Source organism: Antedon bifida, chromosome 1 (assembly GCF_963402885.1).
Source record: "Antedon bifida chromosome 1, ecAntBifi1.1, whole genome shotgun sequence".
Classification (NCBI taxonomy): Eukaryota; Metazoa; Echinodermata; class Crinoidea; order Comatulida; family Antedonidae; genus Antedon; species Antedon bifida.
In genome coordinates, this window is record NC_136226.1 from 28,996,539 (window position 1) to 29,018,067 (window position 21,529).

Sequence of the window (21,529 nt, forward strand, 5' to 3'; positions counted from 1 at the left end):
GAATAAGTAACACAACTTATTATTTATTATATAAGCCATAGTCAACTAGACATAATATTTGATTTAAAGTAATATTAAACCTAAAAGACATAATTAAAATATATAGTTATAATCTTACATGTTTACTTTTTAATAATATTACAATTTGATTCCTCTTTTGTTAATGGATTAATCTGATAAACTGTAAAATGTAAACAAATGAATGAGGTCAGTCCCCAGGAACAAGTCACGTTTTGGCCGCGATCCCATTCAGTCAGGCCTAAGCCTAGCCAATTTCGCTTATAATTCGTTAAAAAACTAGCTCATGTCAAGATGGAGTCATCAAGTAAATCCCAGTATATAAAACTGGCAATACAGCTTCTTGAAAATTATCGTGGAAGAGACAAAATCATTCGAATTTCAAGTTACGTGACGATGTTACTGTCTTCCGTTGGAAAGCAAGGTGGTGCGATGAACATAAAATTCAATGTGATATCACAACAATTGAATTTATGTCGAACTATCCTCCGACTCTTTGACGATCTTCCAATGCTAGCATTAACTGCAACCTATGGATTTGGGAAGCATGTAAGCTTAAATAGGCCTAGTTTTCAATCAACACTCTTTGTCTTGTCTTGGAACTGTGTTTTGTTGTCACACACTACAACATGCAAAATGCTCAGTCATCATTTTAAAAATTGATAGGCCTTTATTTATATTAGGTTAAAGGGGTAGTGCATAGAATAACAAAATTGTAATTGGATGCACAGATAATATATTACAGTTTGGGCTATATACAGTACTGGATTTATGTTAGGGTGTAAAGAAGTGACTTATTTTAGATCGGATTGGGGGTGCGGGTGCTCCTACCCCATTATTGGAAAATTGGTTGCCACCGTTTCATAATACAATCCGAAGAATAGAAAGAAGGTAACATGACTGATGGCTCTTAATTGTTTTGTTATCTGTATTCTTGCAGGAAAAAGTTGCAGGGATTGGTTTGCTAAAGGGTTTAGAGAACATAGTTTATTCTGTGTTTTTCCCTGTAGAACATATTGCCTGGCTAGCCCAGGTGAAAGTCTTACAGGGCTATCATGAAGGCAAGTGGATAGTAGGCTGTATTGGTCTCTGGGCAATTGCTCTTGTTTTGTCCATCACGAGGTAAGAAAATAAAGGTATAAAAATTCATAACACATCCTGTATTTGCTGCTTTTTTATGTACTGTCCATATTTTTTTGTACTGTCATAGTCTATCTATATTGATAGCATGTCAACCTGTTTTATTGTATGTCTACACCAACTAGAGTGTTTGTGACCAAATAATAAAGATTTTATTCATTGTGAGTGAGTCAATTTACCATCATGAGATATTTGCCCGAGTTCACCACAAGGGCAATCTAAATAGGCAGTTTTCAAAAGCATTTCTTTTTTTCCATCAGGAATCTTATTAGTCTGAAGGCCATGAAGAGGCAGACGGAAGATGCACAGAGGCAACTAAAAATAGAAGGAGGAGGCGGAATCTCAAGGTTTGTCAGACTTGTAAAAGTACATGGTGCTCCTCTAACTAAAAAACAAATAGAAAGACAAACATTGTTTTGTTTATTTATTTGACCAGCATAAAATCAATATAATAAAAATACATATATATACATATATAAACAAATCAGGCATAGAACATTAATTCTAAACAGCCTGGTGATATACTGAAATGTAATTAATTAATTTGAAATCTATGAGAATGCTTGTAAATTATCATTTATTTCTATTTCTTGTATCGAGCACTTTCGTTTTTTTAAAAGAGGTTAAAAAATGCTTAGCAGGGGCAGCTTAAGGAAAATACATTGCTGTAACTCAAATGAGTCAGCTACCCCTCATATACATTTTTTACATTTCATAAAAATTTGTCAATTAAATTAGTCTACAAATAAAGTAAGTAAAATTAAAAAAGAAAGAAAAAGAGTCGTGCAGGTTAGATCGAAGAGAACGCAAGAAGGATTTCAAGTTGAAAATGAACTCATCCTTAAGATGATTTGGAAAAAGTGAGGATATCAGGATGTCTGGGGTTGATTGAGATGATTTCTCAATAACAGAACATAAGATGCATAGAGACATTTGCACACAAATTAGATCAAAAGAAAGTTTTTACTGAACTCCAAATTCATGAGGTTTGTCTGAGTGGAAAACCATTGTCAACATTAACATGAAGTCTTTAGAATTATACTGTCAATTATAGAAACAGTGCTCATATTTCGGAACATGATCTCATAATCGCGTCGAGCATAGCTCATTGGCGAAGGTTCCGTATTTTTTAGTTGTATGAAAAAATGTCTTTAGAATTATATGTACAATAAGTATTTTGCTACAGTGTATGCAAAATAAATAGTAATATATTTCCTTTTCTTGTAGTTTGGAATTGACACCTACAAAATCAGTTGTAGAACTAAAACTAAGCCAGTATAACATGCGGTTAGATTTGTTAAAGAACTGTGCAGATCTATGCAATGCCATCAATTGGCTTCCTCCAGGATTTCTGTGGTCAGGCAAGATTCCAACACCGATTACTGCCATTACTGGAATGCTGTCATCCTATCTTGGCCTCTATCAGTGTGCATCCAACATGATATCTGATAAAAAGAAAGTATAAATAATAATAAAATTGTTGGCTTCTGGAATCTTTTATCTACATAAATGCAAGTCACCATGAGACTGCAAGCACAACTATATGTCCTTGGTAAAATCAAACTGAAATTGTGTTGGTTAAATTGAGTAGGCCTAATTTCATTTTATTTGGTGAACTGAGAGTTAAAGATGTATTGTCCCCCTGAAACAATATTTTTCCATTTTTTTTGTTGAATATGCCATTTTAATGTCACATAATAGTTAATCATTTTGACCAAAAATTGTGTTTTAAAAAAAATGTGTTACCTCAGAAAACTGTAATTTAAAGCAAAAAATGGTCAAATTGGCTGCCAGCCAATGGGTTTTTGGTTGAATTTAAACATTTTGTCATTTTATAAATAAAAACATTTTTTTTTCTATGAAAGTGACTAACTTTATTAAAACAACAAAATGGCCTAATCAATGTTCGATTTTATTAAATTTCATTGTTCATGTTTTTGGAAGACAATACATCTTTAATTTGATCAAGGAAGAGTTAAATTATTAATTTAACTCTTCCCTGATTTGATTCAGAACCCTGTACAAGATGGGTTTAAATTAATATTTGTGCACCATTTATTGGGCTATAATGTATGAATAATGCATTATCAAAGAATAGAATAATAATAATCTAAGCCATAAAAGTCTTTTAACATGTGCCATGCTTATCAGTACTGTAATAGTTCACTAGTAAATTATGATATAAAGGTATAAGATAAAGCTTTTGACAATTTTAAATTCACAATTTTGTAAATAATGGGTTATATTTGTAAATAATACATTTGGTAAAAATGAGTAAAGAGAACTTTATTGGATTATTTTAGATCATGACTAAAATTGAAAATAAATAGAATTATGATTGAATTTTTGTTAATAGTTACTGTTTGAAATTTACGTTATTTTGCTGGTTGCTTTTACTGAACATCTACTGGTACCAGAAATTAATTACTTTATCTAGCACCATTTTCATCCAAATCAAATAAGAAACATGGGTTTCTTCCAAGAGAATCAGTAAATCAGTAAAGATCTGTCTACACTTATCAGACATTATGTGAAAAAAAAAATTGTGATGTGCCCATATATGGACATGATGATGTCATATCACTACCATATTTGGGCACATCACACTAGTTTGATTATGTAGACAGACCTTTACAGCCTGAATATTGACCTTAGTCGATTCTAGATTCTTCAAAACCAGTGTTAACGTTTTCACAATCTCCGTTGTTGTGTTCATTCTACAATACAGACAAAAAAGTGTGACTTGCATTAGAACTAATACCATTAGCACCATAAAACGTTATTCATTCATTCATTTATAATGCATAATGGTATATTTATTAAAACCGGCACCATTAAACATAATTCATTCATTTATAATGCCTAATTGTATATTTATTGAAATCATTTTCACAGTAAAACTGAATTGCGATATATTTTTATACATGATAAAATTTACAACAATGTATAAAATATAAATATAAAAAAACAAAAAGTGAACAAGAATTAGGCAAAGCCGGCCCAATTCCCACATCAAAACGACAACGAAATAAATCGCAATTCAGTTGAGAGAGATTATTCTGTTTGATAATTGATTCAAATTAATTAAAAACCCTGATAAAAATGATATTGAACTACTACTGTACTAAATGTTATGGAAGGGACCCATGCCAATCGACTCTCTTATTGTTAAGTCTTCTCAAGAATCTCTTAAATACAGTAGTCTATCAAAATTAAGGCTATGTTTGACAGTTTCATCTCGGATATCTACAAACATTTTAAATTGTCATGCTGTTTAAGCTCTGTCTACAAACTTTTATGTGAAAAAAATGTGACGTGCCCATATACGATGATGTCATATCACTTCCATATTTGGGCACATTAAACTTTTTTTGTTTGATAGTCTAGACAAGGCTTTAGACATACCTTGTGACCCTCACTTATCAAAAGATCGCCTGACTCACTGGCGGCTTCTTCAGATAGGCCTATACGTTTTATGTTCGTGTAATCGGGCCCTTCTCCGTCAATTTCATTAACAATAAATGCATGGACAACGTTTTCAGTTGGTTTTTGATAATACACACCAGATTCGTCTATTTTGTCTTGATTCTAATGTGAAAATTGTGTATTTGATTAGATAATTACGGTAATTTATTCAAATAAATAGTAAATTCAGGCCATCAAATGAATCCACATTACTTTTATCAGTCGAATAGACTTACACTTAATCCAGTTGTTTTATAACTATCTGTTGCACTTTCATCACTACCAGGTTCTCTGATAAATTCCCTTCCTCCGGAAATAGACATTGTATTGGCTGATGAGTGTGAACCGGAATGTTTCTATAAAGTTATTATATTGGATATTAATATTAAATTAGACAGCCATTTTATCACTTTGTATGCATTTTTTATAATGATTTTCCAATTAAATTCAAATCAAAAAAATGTAGGACTAATCAATACCACAAAATTAATTTTTTGTATAGATACGCGTTAGAATCATTAGGCATATTATGTAAAAACGACTTTCACCGGTTGTATGGTGTTTCCATTTTTCTTACATTTTCTTTATAACTATTTGTTGCGTTTTCATCACTACCAGGTTGTCGGATAAATTCCCTGCTACCGGAAAAGGACGTTGTTTTCAGTGATGAATGCGATCCGGAATGCGCCTATAAAGTTATAGATAGACAATTAATGTTTTTAATTAGATAATTATTGAATTAATCCATTTAAATATGAAATAAATTGAAGGTTTTTTAATACATACTAACAAGCCAACCTCCTCAACCCCAACACAATTTTTTTCCTATTAGGTTATAGGCAGAATGAACAGAATGAACCTAATTATTTCTATGATAAAGAATTACAAGATAGCGGACTTACTTCCTAAATATAACTTAACATAACCCTCTAAATAATGTCTCTCAACTAACTAAAAACACGGATGACGTTGATGAGCATCAAACTCAGAGCGCCAAACCATTAGTCTAAGGCATATGCCTATCGGCCAACTATTTGGCATGGCAAATCCGGTTTCCACATGGTATTTGATCTTTGTCTATGCAAATATATAGTGACCCTTATGATGTCATAATTAATCTCATGAATTATTAATGATTTCTGCCTTAGCCTTATAGGAGAAAAATAAGTTGCACTAACTATAAATATATACTTTTTTGCTCTTAGTTTGTTAATTGCCAATGATATAATTAAAATTATAAGTTTCATTTTAGATAAGAAAAGAACGTGTATCTTTAACGTTAATTCGAACCGATTAAACATAAATAAAATATTACTTTGCTTATGTCACAAGTTTTTGGTATATCCATCTTATTCGAGTCTATTATCTCTTGAATTTCGCTGCAAAGTTCTTCAAATGTGGGTCTTTGTGACGGATCCTCACTCCAGCATCTTAACATTATTTGGTACCTGTTAACAAAATAGACACAATCTAAAGTGGCTTAAGACAAGAGCAAAAAATTAAAAATTAAAAAAATATAAAAGGTGACAAGAATTACTTTGAGGCTTACATTTCACTTGGGCATCCTCGTGGTTTATCCATCCGATTTTTATTTTCTGATTTCAAAAAGTCAATGAGTTCAGTTGATTTTTTTATATTCTCGTATGGACATGGATCACAAAACCTGAAGATTTCCGTCACCACAATGCCAAATGACCATCTATATATATTATAGAGAGAAAAAATGTTTAAATAAATTCAGGACATTCAAAAAAATGTTTTTATATTCTGGAATTCTTTTTCAACAACAAAGCAGTGTACTCTATATTTATACTCTGTATTGCACTGCGCACGCTATATATATAGTCTGTATTGCACTGCGCACGCTATATTTATAATCTGTACTGCGCACGCTATATTTATAATCTGTACTGATTGCGCACGCTATAGTTATAATCTGTACTGTACTGCGCACTCTATATTTATGATGCACACTGTAGGCCTCAGCGCACTCTATATTTATTCTCTGTACTGTACTGCGCACGCTTTATTTATACTCTGTACTATACTGCGCACTCTATATTTTAAATAATTATTCTGTTATTTTTGTACAAATGTTATATGAGAACATCCAAGCTATCTAAGTTCTGGTAAATCTGCGCCAGTGCTGGTAATGAGGCTAGCATTCACACGATGCATTGTACAAACATTTGGGTATGTTCCTATCAATTCTGTTTTTTATAAAATATTTCCTCTGCTTAGGTTTTATCTTTGAAATCCACAGTTACTGATCTACTTACACATCGCTTTTTGGAGATACTTTATGACCTTCATCTAATGCTTCAATGGCTAGCCATCGCCATGGTAGTTCCAAACTCTCCAGTCTGTGGTAGTTTCTTCCATATATATCAATACTTAGTCCAAAGTCTGTGATTTTTACTTTCAATCCTTCATCAATCAAAATATTACGAGCTGCCAAATCCCCGTGAAACATACTTTTGGAAGTCATATATGCCTTAAATGAATTGATGTTAATTGTTAATATTGGAAATACTGTAAATACCTGGGAAAATTACGTTGAATGCCCATAATTGCTATAGTTCCTACAGTACAATATTGTGATTACCAATAAGGTAAATAATGAACATAACAACATCACATTTTTCAAATATAAATGACCTACCATGCCGTTAGACACTTGCTTTGCTATATCAAGTTGGTTCATCAGCTCAAGTTTATATATAGGATCTTGTTCTGTTTTTGTTGCTGATCTGCGCAGAAAGTGGTACATATCACCATATTGAACGAATTCATTTATCAACATTAGTGGAGTTGAATCTATGTTGTATCCCAAAAACAGAACAATATTCTCATGTCTTCCCAATTTGATAATCTGTTTGATTTCGTCAACAAAATCGTCGATCTCCTTAGGTTTTGCCATTTCTGAAATTAATGATGCTCGTTTGGTTGAAATGGTTTAACAAAACCGGCTTCTCTACCTTAATAGGAGGATGGTTCCCACTAAACATAGACGATACAAGGAAAGAGGTCCCTGTACAATTGGAATAGTAACTTACGTTTTGGCAATTTCACAGCAGCGTCGTAGGAAATACCATCTTTCTGTACCTTACATTTATATACTTCACCATAATACCCTTGGCCTAGCAACACTCGCTTGTCCCAAGTTATGTTGTCGCGTAGCATCTGGTACTCCGGGCAACCAATCGAATCTATAGTAATAGACTATATACATGTATGTAAACAAAATCATAAATAATCTTAAAATAGCATGGTTTTGTTCAAAATGCAGATATATGAAACATATTGTAATAACTATAAAATTTTATTTAGAAACGAAATTTAGAAATTTAATAATGGAATAGTACCTGTGCCGTCTGGAAAAAATTGAAAAACTTCCTTTGCTACTTAAAGAAAATATAAAGGTCACCGGTTATTTTTTTCAGTAACTTTAGTTTTAGAAAAATAAAAACCTATGAAACTGACAACAGAAAAAATATATTCCGAAGAATATGTTAATGTTATTATAACCAAGGTGAATTTAACAACAGGACACTGAGCTCGCCTTGCCAAGATAGGAACTCGTAACCGTATTATGCCTGGCTGCGACAAATACCAGCGGTGGGCGTGGAACTGATCCGTGTCGCAGCCACAGGTAAACTCTTTGATTACCGGAGCTCAGCATCCCGTTTGATTGCCTTGTTATAACTAACTGTTACTAACAAGTCAATAATATGTATACACATGTGGCAGACGTCATCAACAGCAACTAACATAATATATAGTTGTGTTAAAAATTAACTGTTGCATTCATTGAACCAATTAATTAAGAGACGGTTTATAATAATATTACCTTTAAATGCATTTCTATACACTGCCACAGTAATTGTCAAAACCAACAGGGCAGTTAAAGGTAGGCCCACGGCTACAGCAATGACGTATTCCAATGTCGGTTCTATAATTGGACTGGAAGTAACCGCTGGTAAAACGAAATTAAGTGTATAAATGTACTACGGTAACTTTGAAAATACTCTTTGGTACCTGCCTTGTGTAGAACTATTTCACAATAAACACTACTATATTTCTTCTATACTTTGACCAGCATGTAGAAGAATAAATGTTTAAAATGTCTTTGAAAATGTATAAGAAGAATGACCGGAGATTTATGATTAAAACACATAAAGGCCGTGGAAGAGGTGATTTTTCTTTTACCTGGTACTTCTGATAAGTAAGTGTTAAACATGTACTTATTACTTGTACCTCTAAATGAAGTCGTCTCACTATCGAATCCTACTACTGGTGAAATCTGAAAAGGAGAAGCACCACAATAATACGAAGTATAACTCTGACTAATACAGCCAAACAATCATGCACGGTCTTTTATTCAGCAAGTTTTTGTAGAATTCTTTTCCTAACAACATTCATTCGGCACAACAAGATGCTTTAGCCATAAAGCGTTTTTAGAATACTGTGTGGCGAAAAAGATTTTTGTTCGGTCTCAAGTAACTTTTTTAAACAATGTTTGATCATGTATCTTTTACTTACGGTTAACGTGTAATTGTTGCCTTCCTGTAAAGGTGTTTCAAGTTGTGTCGTGATGTACTCACCAGGTACATAAGATATATTCTACCAAAATAAAAGACACATTTATTGACTGAACAATTATCTTATTTCTAGTGTACAATCAGCACTTAAGGTTGTGCTTTTATAGTATAAATATATCCTTTAATAAATGTATTTAATTTAGTTTTACCATCGCGATTTTCGCAGATCCAAAATTTCTAAATAGGAGCGCCGAGGACCTAAAGATTGTTAAATGAAATGTTATTTTAAATTGTTTGCTTTGAATCACCCTCCGGATCGACCTATGGGAATAATGTAGAGGCTTTTAATAATCCATGTCAGTATTAAATGTGTACAACAGCAACAACAACAACATAACAATACCGTTAATGTCATGATATTACTAGAACCTGCATCATCATTCCAAGCGATTCTGTATCTGTACAATGTAATATCTGGATGTATATGGATGGGTTGCCGCCAAGTTATGAAAACAGTCACATCATTAGTTTTATTAATTCTCTGGACGACGGAGGTTATGTTGAAAGGCTTGCCGATGTATCCAACAGCTTAAAAATAAATACAGTATAATAATGTTTAAAATTCTAACGAACAACTTTAAATTGCTCTGTGGGGATCCAGTCAAGTAGCCCCATCGCAAAGTCGCCCCATACAAAGTAACCCCTTAATACTAATCCAGGGAACCATCTGCTAGGTTGGCAGACATCCATTACCTCTAGTATGTGTAAAGATATTAGGCCAGAAGTTCACAGAAACAAGGAATTCGGAAATGTTAAACCCGGATCTACCTTTTAAAATGTACGTCCCCCTGAAAAAAATATCTTTTAAAATTGTGTTGTTGAATATGGCATTTTAATGTCACATAATAGTTATTCACTTCGAGTAAAAGTTATTTATCTAAAAAAACGTAATTTAAAGCAACAAATAGTCCAAATGGCTGCCAGCTAATGTTTTTTTTTGTTGAATTTAACCGTTTATTTTATCATTTTATAAGTGAAAACATTTTAGTTAGTTAACTTTAGTGATAGTAGTAATGAAAGAATTCATTTATCAAAGTGATTACTTACTCTGATTCCTACAAAATTCTACACTTGCAGTTTCATCAATACAATCTAAATCAGCCAAAAATAGACGAATTTCAGACTTAATAACTTACTAATCATATGTTGAAATGAAACATATTGGTTTTAAATACATTTTATTGTCAATACTCACCCGGTGAAGTAACAAGATCAGTAATATATTTTCCTCTTATTTCATCAACATCTTTCGAAATATAAAGCTATAAGAACAAAAACCCGTTTATATAATATCATGGCCTTTTGGGACCATCATTCCAACCATTTAAAACGTCCTACAAAACTTACTTAGTACGATATACATGTTCATATTATGCAATAATAATAATATATATTAGTTTCTGGTGTAATTGTTTCTATTTTTGTTTGTTTGATTTGTATATGGATGTACTATCCGAAATAAAGAAATGAATGAATGAATGAATAATGTGCCATATATCATCAGGGTTATAAGACACAATTTTAGTTATTGATCAGATAAGCAATCGTAAGCTGTCCATAGCATGTTAGAATTCCACAATGTTCACACCCGTTCTGGTGAGCAGACATAATCTAGTTAAATCCGTTATAATAGTTTGAACTTTGAAAACGTCACTAGAGGAACCCGGATGGACATTACTACCTCATTACTAATTATACCACAGAACCATCATGGTTTAAAACTGAATATATATAACTTTAAAACAGCCTATTGATGCTGAAAATATAAAAGGTAGGCCTACAAATTTACAAATAAATCATTCAATATATCGATATTATTTTTCAAATTCTAATGAACACTAGTCTTCCAGACGGAGTTTTGACTTAATATTAGTAACAAGATAAATATTTTTGCACATATGGCGTTTCATACGTATACTTATTGAGTCAAAAAAACAGTAATACAGACTTGGAGCAGGTCCAGACCAACACAAGCAACACCCAAAGTTTACTAAAACAAAGTTTACATTACCGTAACTCTATAAATTGACCCATATTCAGGAAGTTGCTTGAATTCTCGCAAGTGATTCTGATTAAGACGAAGAAAAATATTGTTACTATAATGGTACTCAATGTAGGAACTGAAGAGCTATAAATAGGTACAACAAGAAAAACTATATTTTAATTGATTAAAAAATATTGTAAAACATATTTATTAGAATGGCCTTACATATCCTTCGTCTTTTGAAACACATGGCATACTCCTCCTACTGCATTCAGATGCAGATTCCTTTGTAATGCTATTCAACACGAAATCCATATCATAGCCATCGTAATCTATATCAAAATTATGTTTAAGTTAGTATTATACTGTATTGTTTTGACTTAAGCGCGGTAAGTAACATATGCCTAGTACACCAACAGATGAATGGGTGCACAAGGGTTGTGTGTGTGTGTTAATGGGTCCTGGATAGACGAATGGGTGCATGGATAGACGAATGGGTGCATGGATAGACGAATGGGTGCATGGATAGACGAATGTGTGAATGGATAGACGAATGTGTGAATGGATAGACGAATGTGTGCATGGATAGACGAATGGGGTGCATGGATAGACGAATGGGGTGCATGGATAGACGAATGGGGTGCATGGATAGACGAATGGGTGCATGGATAGACGAATGTGTGCATGGATAGACGAATGGGGTGCATGGATAGACGAATGGGGTGCATGGATAGACGAATGGGGTGCATGGATAGACGAATGGGGTGCATGGATAGACGAATGCGTGCATGGATAGACGAATGCGTGCATGGATAGACGAATGCGTGCATGGATAGACGAATGTGGGCATGGATAGACGAATGAGTTGAAAAAATCAAGACAAAAAGATGCTGTACGAATGAGTATAATGGAAAATATAATAGAGGCGTACATATTGGTATTAAGATTTTGAAACTGAATGTTTAAAACCTTACAGCAATACCGGTAGTAATAATAATAGACCTACCTGGGTGGGGTGTCCATGTTACATTGGCCGATATTTCCCATTCCAGTCCAATGTTATTTGTTGTAAAATATGCCGTAACTTCAAAATCAAATCTCGGATCTGTTACTATAAACGATAAATATAATATTTGTTCATATTGTTATTGTTAAATCATATGTCTGTCTTAAGATAAACATATGTAGGTCTAGCTCCAATTAAAAGACCATTTCGATTAAAACCCACTGTTTGTCCTGATTAGACAGGCACAAGATTTTGTTAAATGACCCCTAAACCGTCCTCCTATGATGAATGATGGTATATTTTGCCACCATAATTGGTTTTACTATGGCGTAAAGTTTAATTGATCACAATAATTGTAGCCTAAATGCAAACTTACTAAAAGAAAAACAACATCTAGTGTCAGATCGCACAGTAGACAACGTGATGTGGACAAGTACGACAAAAATGTTAAAACATCTAGGCCTATAATATCCTGAAAGAAAAAGGAAATAAACAAAAATTGTAAGCCACCTCAGAAAAAGAGTACCATGATGTAGTATCTTATTAGTACTGTTCTTATCTTTCTTATTCGACTGTATTTTCTTGATTATTTTGGAAAACAAGAATGTTCTGATCAAATGACCTTAAAATTGAATTCCCAGACATCAATACAAAGGCATTCAATACAATGGTACATATGCCATTACTTGTTACTTTCTCATGTTAAACTGTACATGCTAAAATGACACGCATTCCATATTTCATTTTCACGCCATTTTCACACAACAGTTTATATATGAACACAATGAAATACTATACCAGAGAAGAAGTTCCTGTATCACAAAGCAGACTTACCCATAGCTATAATAGAAAGTCAATACGGATGTGGTGTCGATGCTAAGTTCTAAAATATTATGCACGTTTTTCAGGAAGTTAGTTTATTATGTCATACGTAATAGGTGTGTTATGGCCGACTAAACAAGTTTACAGTTAGTGGAGTACGAATAAAAGAAACCTCAAACCACAATAAGGCAACCTAATATGCAGATACAATATGTATCAGAACGAGGGGAATTTCTACAACTGCTATACAAATTATGAAGCTGACGTCATAATCTAAAATAATCCGATTCGAAGGTTGGCGTTCCATTTATTTACTTGATTTGCACATGTAGCCTATTATTGTGCTTAGTTTACAGTTTATACTGTATTTACATATTTTTGTTCTTCCGTTGCTTTTGTTTTGTTTCCTTTCATTGTTTTGCTTATTTGTTTTGTTGGTTATTTTGGTTGCACCACTAACGACACTGTGTGCCAAAAAAGTGATGACCAACAAATATATAAATTATATTGTTACAATAATAATTCGGCGTCTCGTGGAATGGTGAGGTATGCATGTGCGTTGTCGCCCACCTGAGGGCACGGTGCACGGGCGATACCACTGTCTTGGAGGGGAGTTCGGGTTATGTTCTCCCCTTAAATGGGATAAGGCCTATGTCGGTTTATCCAGATAAGCTAGACACGTAGACTCGTATGTAAGTTCATCCAATAGACATCCTATTCAATTTTCTACGGTTAATTAATTATACGGAATGTTTCAATTTTGTTTGGATTTGTAAACATCCATAGGAATGGAATCTGTGTAGATCTATAATCTAAATTATAGATTTGATTTGAAAACAAGCATTTGGGCTTAAAGGGTAATCCCCTTCAAGTTTAATGTTTGTATTATTCTATGTGATTATTTTTATAAATAATATTTATTGAAGCCACACCTTTACAACGGTGGCACACGTTGATAAAGTGTATTGTTCTTGGAAAGCAATAAATATTACTTACTATTATTAAGTACTACGACATGCGTCATAGATCAAGTCAAATGTTTTGCCCTACTCTGACGTATGAATACGCTCTATGTTTTCTTAATACAAAAAAGACACTCAGCCAATGTAAAACTCTTTTTAATTTATTATAGCATTGTATTCACAATAAATAATTTACAAAATACATAAACATGTAACTTTAGTTTTCTAAAAGATATATCAACCAACGAAATATTTATTCTATAAGACAATTTTTTGTAGGCCTTATAAAACCAATCATAATTAGCGCCATGGAACAAAACAAGTAAAATATCATATCTTTCAAAATTATTAAATGAACAATATTTTCATTACACAATAAAATTTTAATTTTTTTTTCTTTCTTTGGTTAATAAATCTCTAAGAAAACGTACATATTTTTTTAATGTCACTTGCATTTTTAAGCCTTTATTTCATAACGCAAGCAACGTAAATATAAACATTTATTAGTTAGATAACTAAATTAAATACCGATAAGTGTCACTGTTGCGTTAACTCATACATGTCACGTGTAGGATTTATAATCTCTCCCCCAAAACGTTATTTGAAAACAAATATATATTTTTAATAGGTTAGGCAATACAAACAATAGAACCGCTCCTCCTTGGGGACACCCCTATTCAGGTGACACCTCAATCCAGGTGACACCCCAATTCAGGTGACACCCCAATTCAGGGGACACTCCAATTCAGGTGACACCCCTATTCAGGGGACACCTCTTTTCAGGGGACTTCCCTATTAAAGTGACACCCCTATTCATGTGACATCGTCCTATCAAGGAGACACTTTCTGAAGGTGTCCCCTTAATGGAATACTGTATGCATTTCCTACTTGTTATATGACAGCATAGAGATATTATTATATACTATAATATCTCTATGATGACAGTAAAGGATTGTGTTGTGGTCTGTAATCGAAAATATGTGTTTCTTTTATTCTGTAAAGATCTACACACATAATTATAATACTATATAAGCTGCTACTGTATATTTGACAAAGCTTCTTTTGTTTTCGTCCTTGTTTTGTATATTGACATGCTTTTTAAATTAAGAAAAAATAAAAACCTATGAATTTAAGCTGAAATTAAATAAAATCAGGATTCAAACTACTACTAGTCCAACGGGCCAGTAAAAACCGCTCCTATCAGTGGGCTAGTGAAAACATACCACCAGCTTCTTAGATTCAAGATCGTTGCCCAGATGATGAAGTCATTTTTTAAACATCTGCGCTTGTAAAATGTACAGCTAGGTAGTTTAGTAAATCTAAATAGAAGCTATTGCTAAAGGTTGAACCATTTTGTTGATATGTGATTTCAGAGTGAGCTTTCTATTTTAAAAGACGCAACTAAAGTGACTTGCAAATTAAAATCTAATGATATAATCTATTACAAAATTAGTATCCACAAACTAATATAATAATCATTGTACAGTAGATATTTTCAGGCAATATAAAATTCACCATTTATACTAGTAGAATCGTGATCTATTTATCGTATAATATGTTTTAAATATTAAATAATATGAACATTATACTCATACACAGTTACAAGTAATACTAGTTAAGGGATTATAATAAGGACTTACATTAATACACATTTATGAACACGGACAAAAACCTTATCGCAATTTCCTATCCATTAATTCTTTAAAAATATATAGATATAGACATGTAATCACTTTTAAATACATTTAATACATTTATTATGATATAACCACCAAATAATATTTATTTACTGGTAATTTTTAAATACAAATTGTCTGAAATTAATTTTTAATGTTCTCAATCAAGGTTCATATATACTGTATGTGTAATAAATTATCACGTCATAATAATTATTTAAAATTTAATCATGTAAGTAGTACATTATATAAATATGAGGTTTACAAAATCCAATAATTGAAATAAAAACTATAAAAATATGTATATTTATTTTCAATTTTGATGCGATGAATTTGTATTATTTTCTACTAAACATGTGTCCAAATTGGTTAGTGGTGTTATTTTCTAATAATATTCATCTCTCATCAGCCCCAATTTTGTTCAATAAGTACACTTAAATAATTTTTAAAAATCAATTGTCGTTTATGATTCGTCTGTGTTTGTATCTTCTGAAGCCATTGCGTTAAAACTTATTTCAAAATCCTGATCTTGCGATATGAACGAATGTCGATAGTTTTCTTTCTTGGTAATATCACGCGACAGTATTGAATGGCGCACCGTCTCCATTCCTTCGGGAAAGAGGTCCGGTTCGAACTCGGTATCTTGCGTGATCTGCGGCGATTTCCGATTCCGGTTCTTACACTTCAAGTAGGAAAAATAGCAGGAGAGGGCAAGAACGGCGCCAATGAGAGCGGAACTGAGCGCGATTAGGATTAGGTAAGTCAGCTCAAGACTGGTAATACTTTTGCATGGTTCGTCTATTGGATCATCAGGTGCTTCAATGGCTAATGCCAGTTGTAATGGTATACCACCAGAAGCTGAAAGAAACAACAAATGGAATTTACATTTCACTCATTCATTCATCAGTGGAAAAAATATTTATTGAGTTAAGTGAAATACTTAATATTTAATGGAAATATCTCACCTAAGTGCGATTGGTAAATACGGCCACTGACCAGTGGCGTAACGCAGAGGCATGAGGCCTCTGGTTTAGAAACCCTAAGTGGCCCTAAGTAGCAATTTTTGAGATATTTTAATGTCTTTTTTCCTCTGGGCATTACTCAGGGGCCCCCATAAGATCCAGGGCCCCTGGGTTTAGACAGTGAGCGCTCATAGCCATTCTGCCACTGGCCCATATCCATTCTTCATAAACATATCCTTTAAATTTAGAGTACCTCAGCTTACTAAAAAAAGCAGCCTGTAATAAATTAGACCCCAGCTTACTAAAAACCCAAAAATCCCTTAAACGCGTTCCTTACCTCTTGATACTCTGTTACTATTATGGCAATACTCGATCTCTTTTGCGCATCCAGTACACATTCCATCAGATGGCGTCTTTGTTGAACACTGCCGACTTCTGTGCCGTTTTCCTTCTTTTGTACACGGTGTCCACTTGTTCCAGTTCTTGAAGCCATCTGAGGTGACATAACGTACTTCTAAAATGTAAATATATATAAAAAAAGTTTAACTATTTCTTTCAGCTATAAATCCGTATAGAAACAATAAATAAAGCTGGTGCATAAAAAAGACAACACAAGAAACTAAAATAAAAACTAATAAGTTGGTCATTAGATTGTATGTATGTATACTCTTTTATTACTACTTTTTTATTGTTGTTTATTAATTGAATGAAGACTGTGGTTTAAAAAGTTAGGTCTATTAATGTGGAAATTGCATTAGTTGTAAACAGAGTTTTAAATCTTCATTCATTCATACACATTTATTCAGTTATTTGACAATAATAATAATAAGATTTATACAGTGCACATATCCACTAAAGTGGGTGTTTGTGAAAACCATGAAACATATTCCCCTTAAACCTAAACAGTAATTGTATATGTATTTACCTGGTATGCAATCTTCTTTTGTGCATGTGACAATCTCGGTGGAATTGCCTACACAGTCTTTCCCTCCTGATGCTGGTTCAGGGTTAGTACACTGCCGATAACGATGCTTAAGACCATCTTTTCCTTTGGAAGCTGTACAATCAGTCCATGGCGTCCAACAAGCCCAACCACCATTTACTATAACGATATTTTATTACGATTATAAAAACAATACTATTGTTTGTCTAATGAAAAAGCATCAAATGATTTTATTGTATAATTATTTATTTGTTTTATTCATTTACAACACACATTTTAATACAAAGTAAGACAAATAATTGAAAGATAAGTATATAAATAGTAATACAGTGTGTGGTAGGTCACCAAAATAAGATATAAGTATATAAATAGTAATACAGTGTGTGGTAGGTCACCAAAATAAGATATAAGTATATAAATAGTAATACAGCGTGTGGTAGGTCACCAAAATAAGATTGCAAAGAATCTTTAAGTCGACATGGCCACCAGTTAAAATACAAATTTAAAAAAGTACAATAATGATAAAAATAATAATAACAATAATTATATATTACTACTATTATTTTTTTCGTTTTCTTATTCAATGTTATATCTTGGGGTGGGTCAAACTTAAAGTCTTTATGACTTATATGACTCTCCCCCCACATAATCACTTCATTGCATTTATGTATGTATTTATTATATTGTGGAAATAAATTGAAATTATTAATTGAAAGACAAATGAATAAATTACATAAGGAATAAGTAATATGAAGTAACCTGAACGGTACATCTGAATAATAACAAATTAAGTATCTTCGTTAATTTTACCTGGACAGGCTAATCTTCTGCAAGGTCTTGTCTCAAAGTCTGGTCCTTTGCAACGACTGCTGCCAGGGAAACAGCCACGATGTCTCGTTTCAACTCCCTCACCACATGTGACGGAACATTCTTTCCATTCTGACCAACTTGTCCAACCACCAAAAGTACCTGGCATAAAGAAAAAAATAATGAAACTATGAAAATATTGTTTAATAAATTTAAACAGAAAATGTTATTCTTCATTCATTCAATCTTTTATTTCGGAATCTCTGGTCCATAGAAAGTAAAATTACATATAAACGAATTTGAGATAAGTAGTAGTAATTAGTACAGTCTTGTTTATTTTTAATTCGTTTATATGTAATTTTACTTTTTATAAAATAAACAAGACTGTACTAATTACTAGTACTCATCTCAGGATGGGATTCCACCTGGAGAGCGCATCTTTGACTTATATAAGACGTTTTCACTTGAATTATATTTTTCAGGGTCATCAGTAGGAACTACTTGTTATGATTACATCAAATTCATTTATACCTGACTGATCCCAACAATTCTTGTCATCAAATCGACATGTCTTTACGCTTTCTTTGATTCTTGCGACGTTTATTCGATGTTGTTCAGGTACGGGTGCACGGCACATAAATCGCATGCGTTTTAAGGAGTATCCAGTGTTTGTAATGTTTGTCACTGTCCATGAGGTCCAAGGGGATGTTCTTCTTTGATCTTAAAGAAAAAATGTTAATTTTATTTTATTGTAAACATAATTAAAATGTTCTTCTGCCTTGTGTTTGCTTGTTTAATCATCCTGTTACATTTGCCTCATTATTTATACCATACAACACCATACCAGTATGTGTACAGTAAGTAAAGAAATTGTAAAGATTGTAAGATATATTGTCCCCCTAAAAATAATAATTTTTGTTTACAGAAGTGAAAAACTTTATTAAAACTGTAAAATGGGCTATTTAAATTCTGATTTTTTAAATCTTTATTTTTCATGTTTTTGGGGGACAATGGACAATTAATATGTTAATAAACCTAACATTGCCTATTTCCAATCATCAACAAATTATCTTTAGGAACACTATAAAATGGGCAACACATGCTTACCTGGACAAGGCTCTGTATTGCACTCTTCCCATTCAACTGAGTTTCCAACACATCTTTTTGCACCCTGGCATTTGCGTGTACGTGATCTGAAACCGCCATAGCACTTTGCTGAACACTCGGTCCATTCTTCCCATTCTCCCCATGCACCTAAAAAGTAGATTGGAAATGTTTAGATGATGAATATAGTATATTTTTTTTCTTTTCAAAGCAAGGTGATTGTATTTAACATTATTCTGAATAATATTAATAATAATATAAGAATATAATACAGTAATACTGTAATGTTATACTACTAAGGATTTTCAAGAACTTTATATTTATAGTACTAATAATTTTATCATCTACGGTTGCATACAACACAGCATGCATAGACACAACATAACATAATTTGAATAAACATCAGTTAAAATCTATGTTATACTATCTACTATTATTAGGATAAACTAAACTCTATATTCGTTAAACATAGATTCACAATTCTACAACAATTATCACAGCAGTTATCACAAAGAACTCAATAAGGCACCATCATGGTCCTAAAGTCTGTATTATGTCAGGGGTGGATTCAAGGAGGTGGGGCAACAGAGTTAATGTGTCACAAAATGATGTATTAAAAGATATTTAATATGTTATGTAAACATTTGAAGTCATAAGAAATTACAGGAAAATAAAGTTTATCCTAAAATTTGATATAGCGCCCTCTGTCATTTTAACAACTTTATTTACAAGGGGCCATATTATAAATATGAAATATGTATTAGTAATCTCAAAATAAACATGGGTAGCTGTGGATAAGAAATATTAATTAGTTATGAAGTCTGCTGGTGAAAGGAAAGAGTTCAATGAGAGGGGTCACAACAGAATTACTGTATTTATTTTATTAAAATCATATGAATTATAAATATGTACAAACATGTATTAATATTCCTATTAAAAATTACAGTCAACTCTCCAAAAAACGATACTCCAGAATGTAAGCTTTTTTAAGGCTGACATCTATATTACAAAAGCCTTATTCCGAAATTACTCTATCTCCTTTTAAAACACACGACCAATAATTTGGTGTTATCTTTGAATTTATGCTTTAGCCCTTTGACAATTTCTTGTGTTTTTTATACCAATCATTTTGCAATAATTCTCAGCCAATTTCTTTAATAATTGGGTCACAGAGAGGTCTTTACTCACTAACTTGATGGTGTCCATCTATTGGTGGACAGGTATCAGCTAGTATTATTCAAATTAATATTAATGAAAGTTCTAATTTGGGGAGTTTACAGTAACATTATTAAATCTACAGTAGGTAGTAGTGTTAGTATTAAAAGGGAAAAAAACAAATACCATCACTATGAACAAACCAGGAATGTAAATAAAACACGAACGACAAGGGGAAAACATTTTAGAACAGGTAGTGACGGGGGAGAAACGTAGAGGAAGGGAAACACAACTGCTGTAAATGGTATAGCAAGCAATTAGGACTTGCAAAAAATGTAAAAAGCAAACCCAACGCACTTAAGTCACCATCAACTACCGAAGATGAAGACTGGATGAAGTTAATTAGTTGAAGACATGAGCCAAGAACTGGGTAGGCAAAATTGATAAGAAAATAAAGAAAGAATACCAAAAAGAAAAGTACTTTTAAAAGAAATTTGTGTGAAATTAACATAGCAAAGTGAACAGATACTGTAATATGAAAGAAAGTTTGAAAATATTAAAACAGATATAAAAAAGTATATATTTAACTTAAAATTTAAATAATACGAAATATATATTTAACTTAGAAATAAGATAATACAATTAAGTGACATTTATATTAAATCTTTATGTCATATCAATGGCAAGAAGAGTACAGTACAATACATATCAATATTTTTTTAAAGAATGTAGAGCCGAAAATAATACCCAAATAATAACTTAAATCACACTCTAAAGCTCTGTCTACACTATCAAACTAGTTTGACAAAAAGTGTGATGTGGCCAAATATGGTAGTGATATGCTTAAATATGGTAAAGATGACATCATCATGTCCATATATGGG

General features: G+C 32.4%; 3 protein-coding genes across 4 annotated transcripts in view; 1 reads left to right on the forward strand and 2 right to left on the reverse strand.

The window, feature by feature from the left end:
* Positions 1-213: 213 nt before the first annotated feature.
* Positions 214-3,453, forward strand: LOC144848609 (peroxisomal membrane protein 11C-like). The gene is made up of 4 exons (XM_078705425.1): positions 214-567; positions 959-1,140; positions 1,419-1,505; positions 2,386-3,453. Exons 1-4 carry the CDS (start codon positions 313-315, stop codon positions 2,621-2,623), a joined length of 762 nt encoding a protein of 253 aa, XP_078561551.1. The 5' UTR covers positions 214-312; the 3' UTR covers positions 2,624-3,453.
* LOC144848161 (uncharacterized) lies at positions 2,464-13,170 on the reverse strand. Of its 2 annotated transcripts, none has more exons than XM_078704870.1 (22): positions 13,049-13,170; positions 12,591-12,686; positions 12,215-12,319; positions 11,434-11,540; positions 11,236-11,292; positions 10,420-10,486; positions 10,272-10,316; positions 9,568-9,752; positions 9,166-9,246; positions 8,833-8,926; positions 8,474-8,599; positions 7,989-8,024; positions 7,680-7,832; positions 7,286-7,545; positions 6,903-7,117; positions 6,173-6,322; positions 5,939-6,071; positions 5,201-5,311; positions 4,860-4,979; positions 4,564-4,746; positions 3,809-3,875; positions 2,464-2,603 (listed from the first exon to the last, which is right to left on the reverse strand). In XM_078704870.1, exons 1-21 carry the CDS (start codon positions 13,050-13,052, stop codon positions 3,810-3,812), a joined length of 2,394 nt encoding a protein of 797 aa, XP_078560996.1. In that variant the 5' UTR covers positions 13,053-13,170; the 3' UTR covers positions 2,464-2,603; position 3,809. The 2 variants fall into 2 exon arrangements, with proteins under 2 accessions (XP_078560996.1, XP_078560987.1); XM_078704861.1 differs by having other exon boundaries at positions 3,788-3,875.
* Positions 13,171-14,968: 1,798 nt separating this feature from the next.
* Positions 14,969-21,529, reverse strand: part of LOC144848055 (semaphorin-5B-like) — a 55,515-nt gene continuing 48,954 nt past the window's right edge. Inside the window, exons 19-24 of the mRNA XM_078704726.1 lie at positions 19,494-19,640; positions 18,918-19,106; positions 18,390-18,548; positions 17,562-17,738; positions 16,974-17,150; positions 14,969-16,532 (exon numbers count right to left, since the gene is read on the reverse strand). Coding sequence (XP_078560852.1) covers positions 16,138-16,532; positions 16,974-17,150; positions 17,562-17,738; positions 18,390-18,548; positions 18,918-19,106; positions 19,494-19,640 — 1,244 coding nt within the window. The 3' untranslated portion in view covers positions 14,969-16,137. The remainder of the gene's footprint in view (positions 16,533-16,973; positions 17,151-17,561; positions 17,739-18,389; positions 18,549-18,917; positions 19,107-19,493; positions 19,641-21,529) is intronic.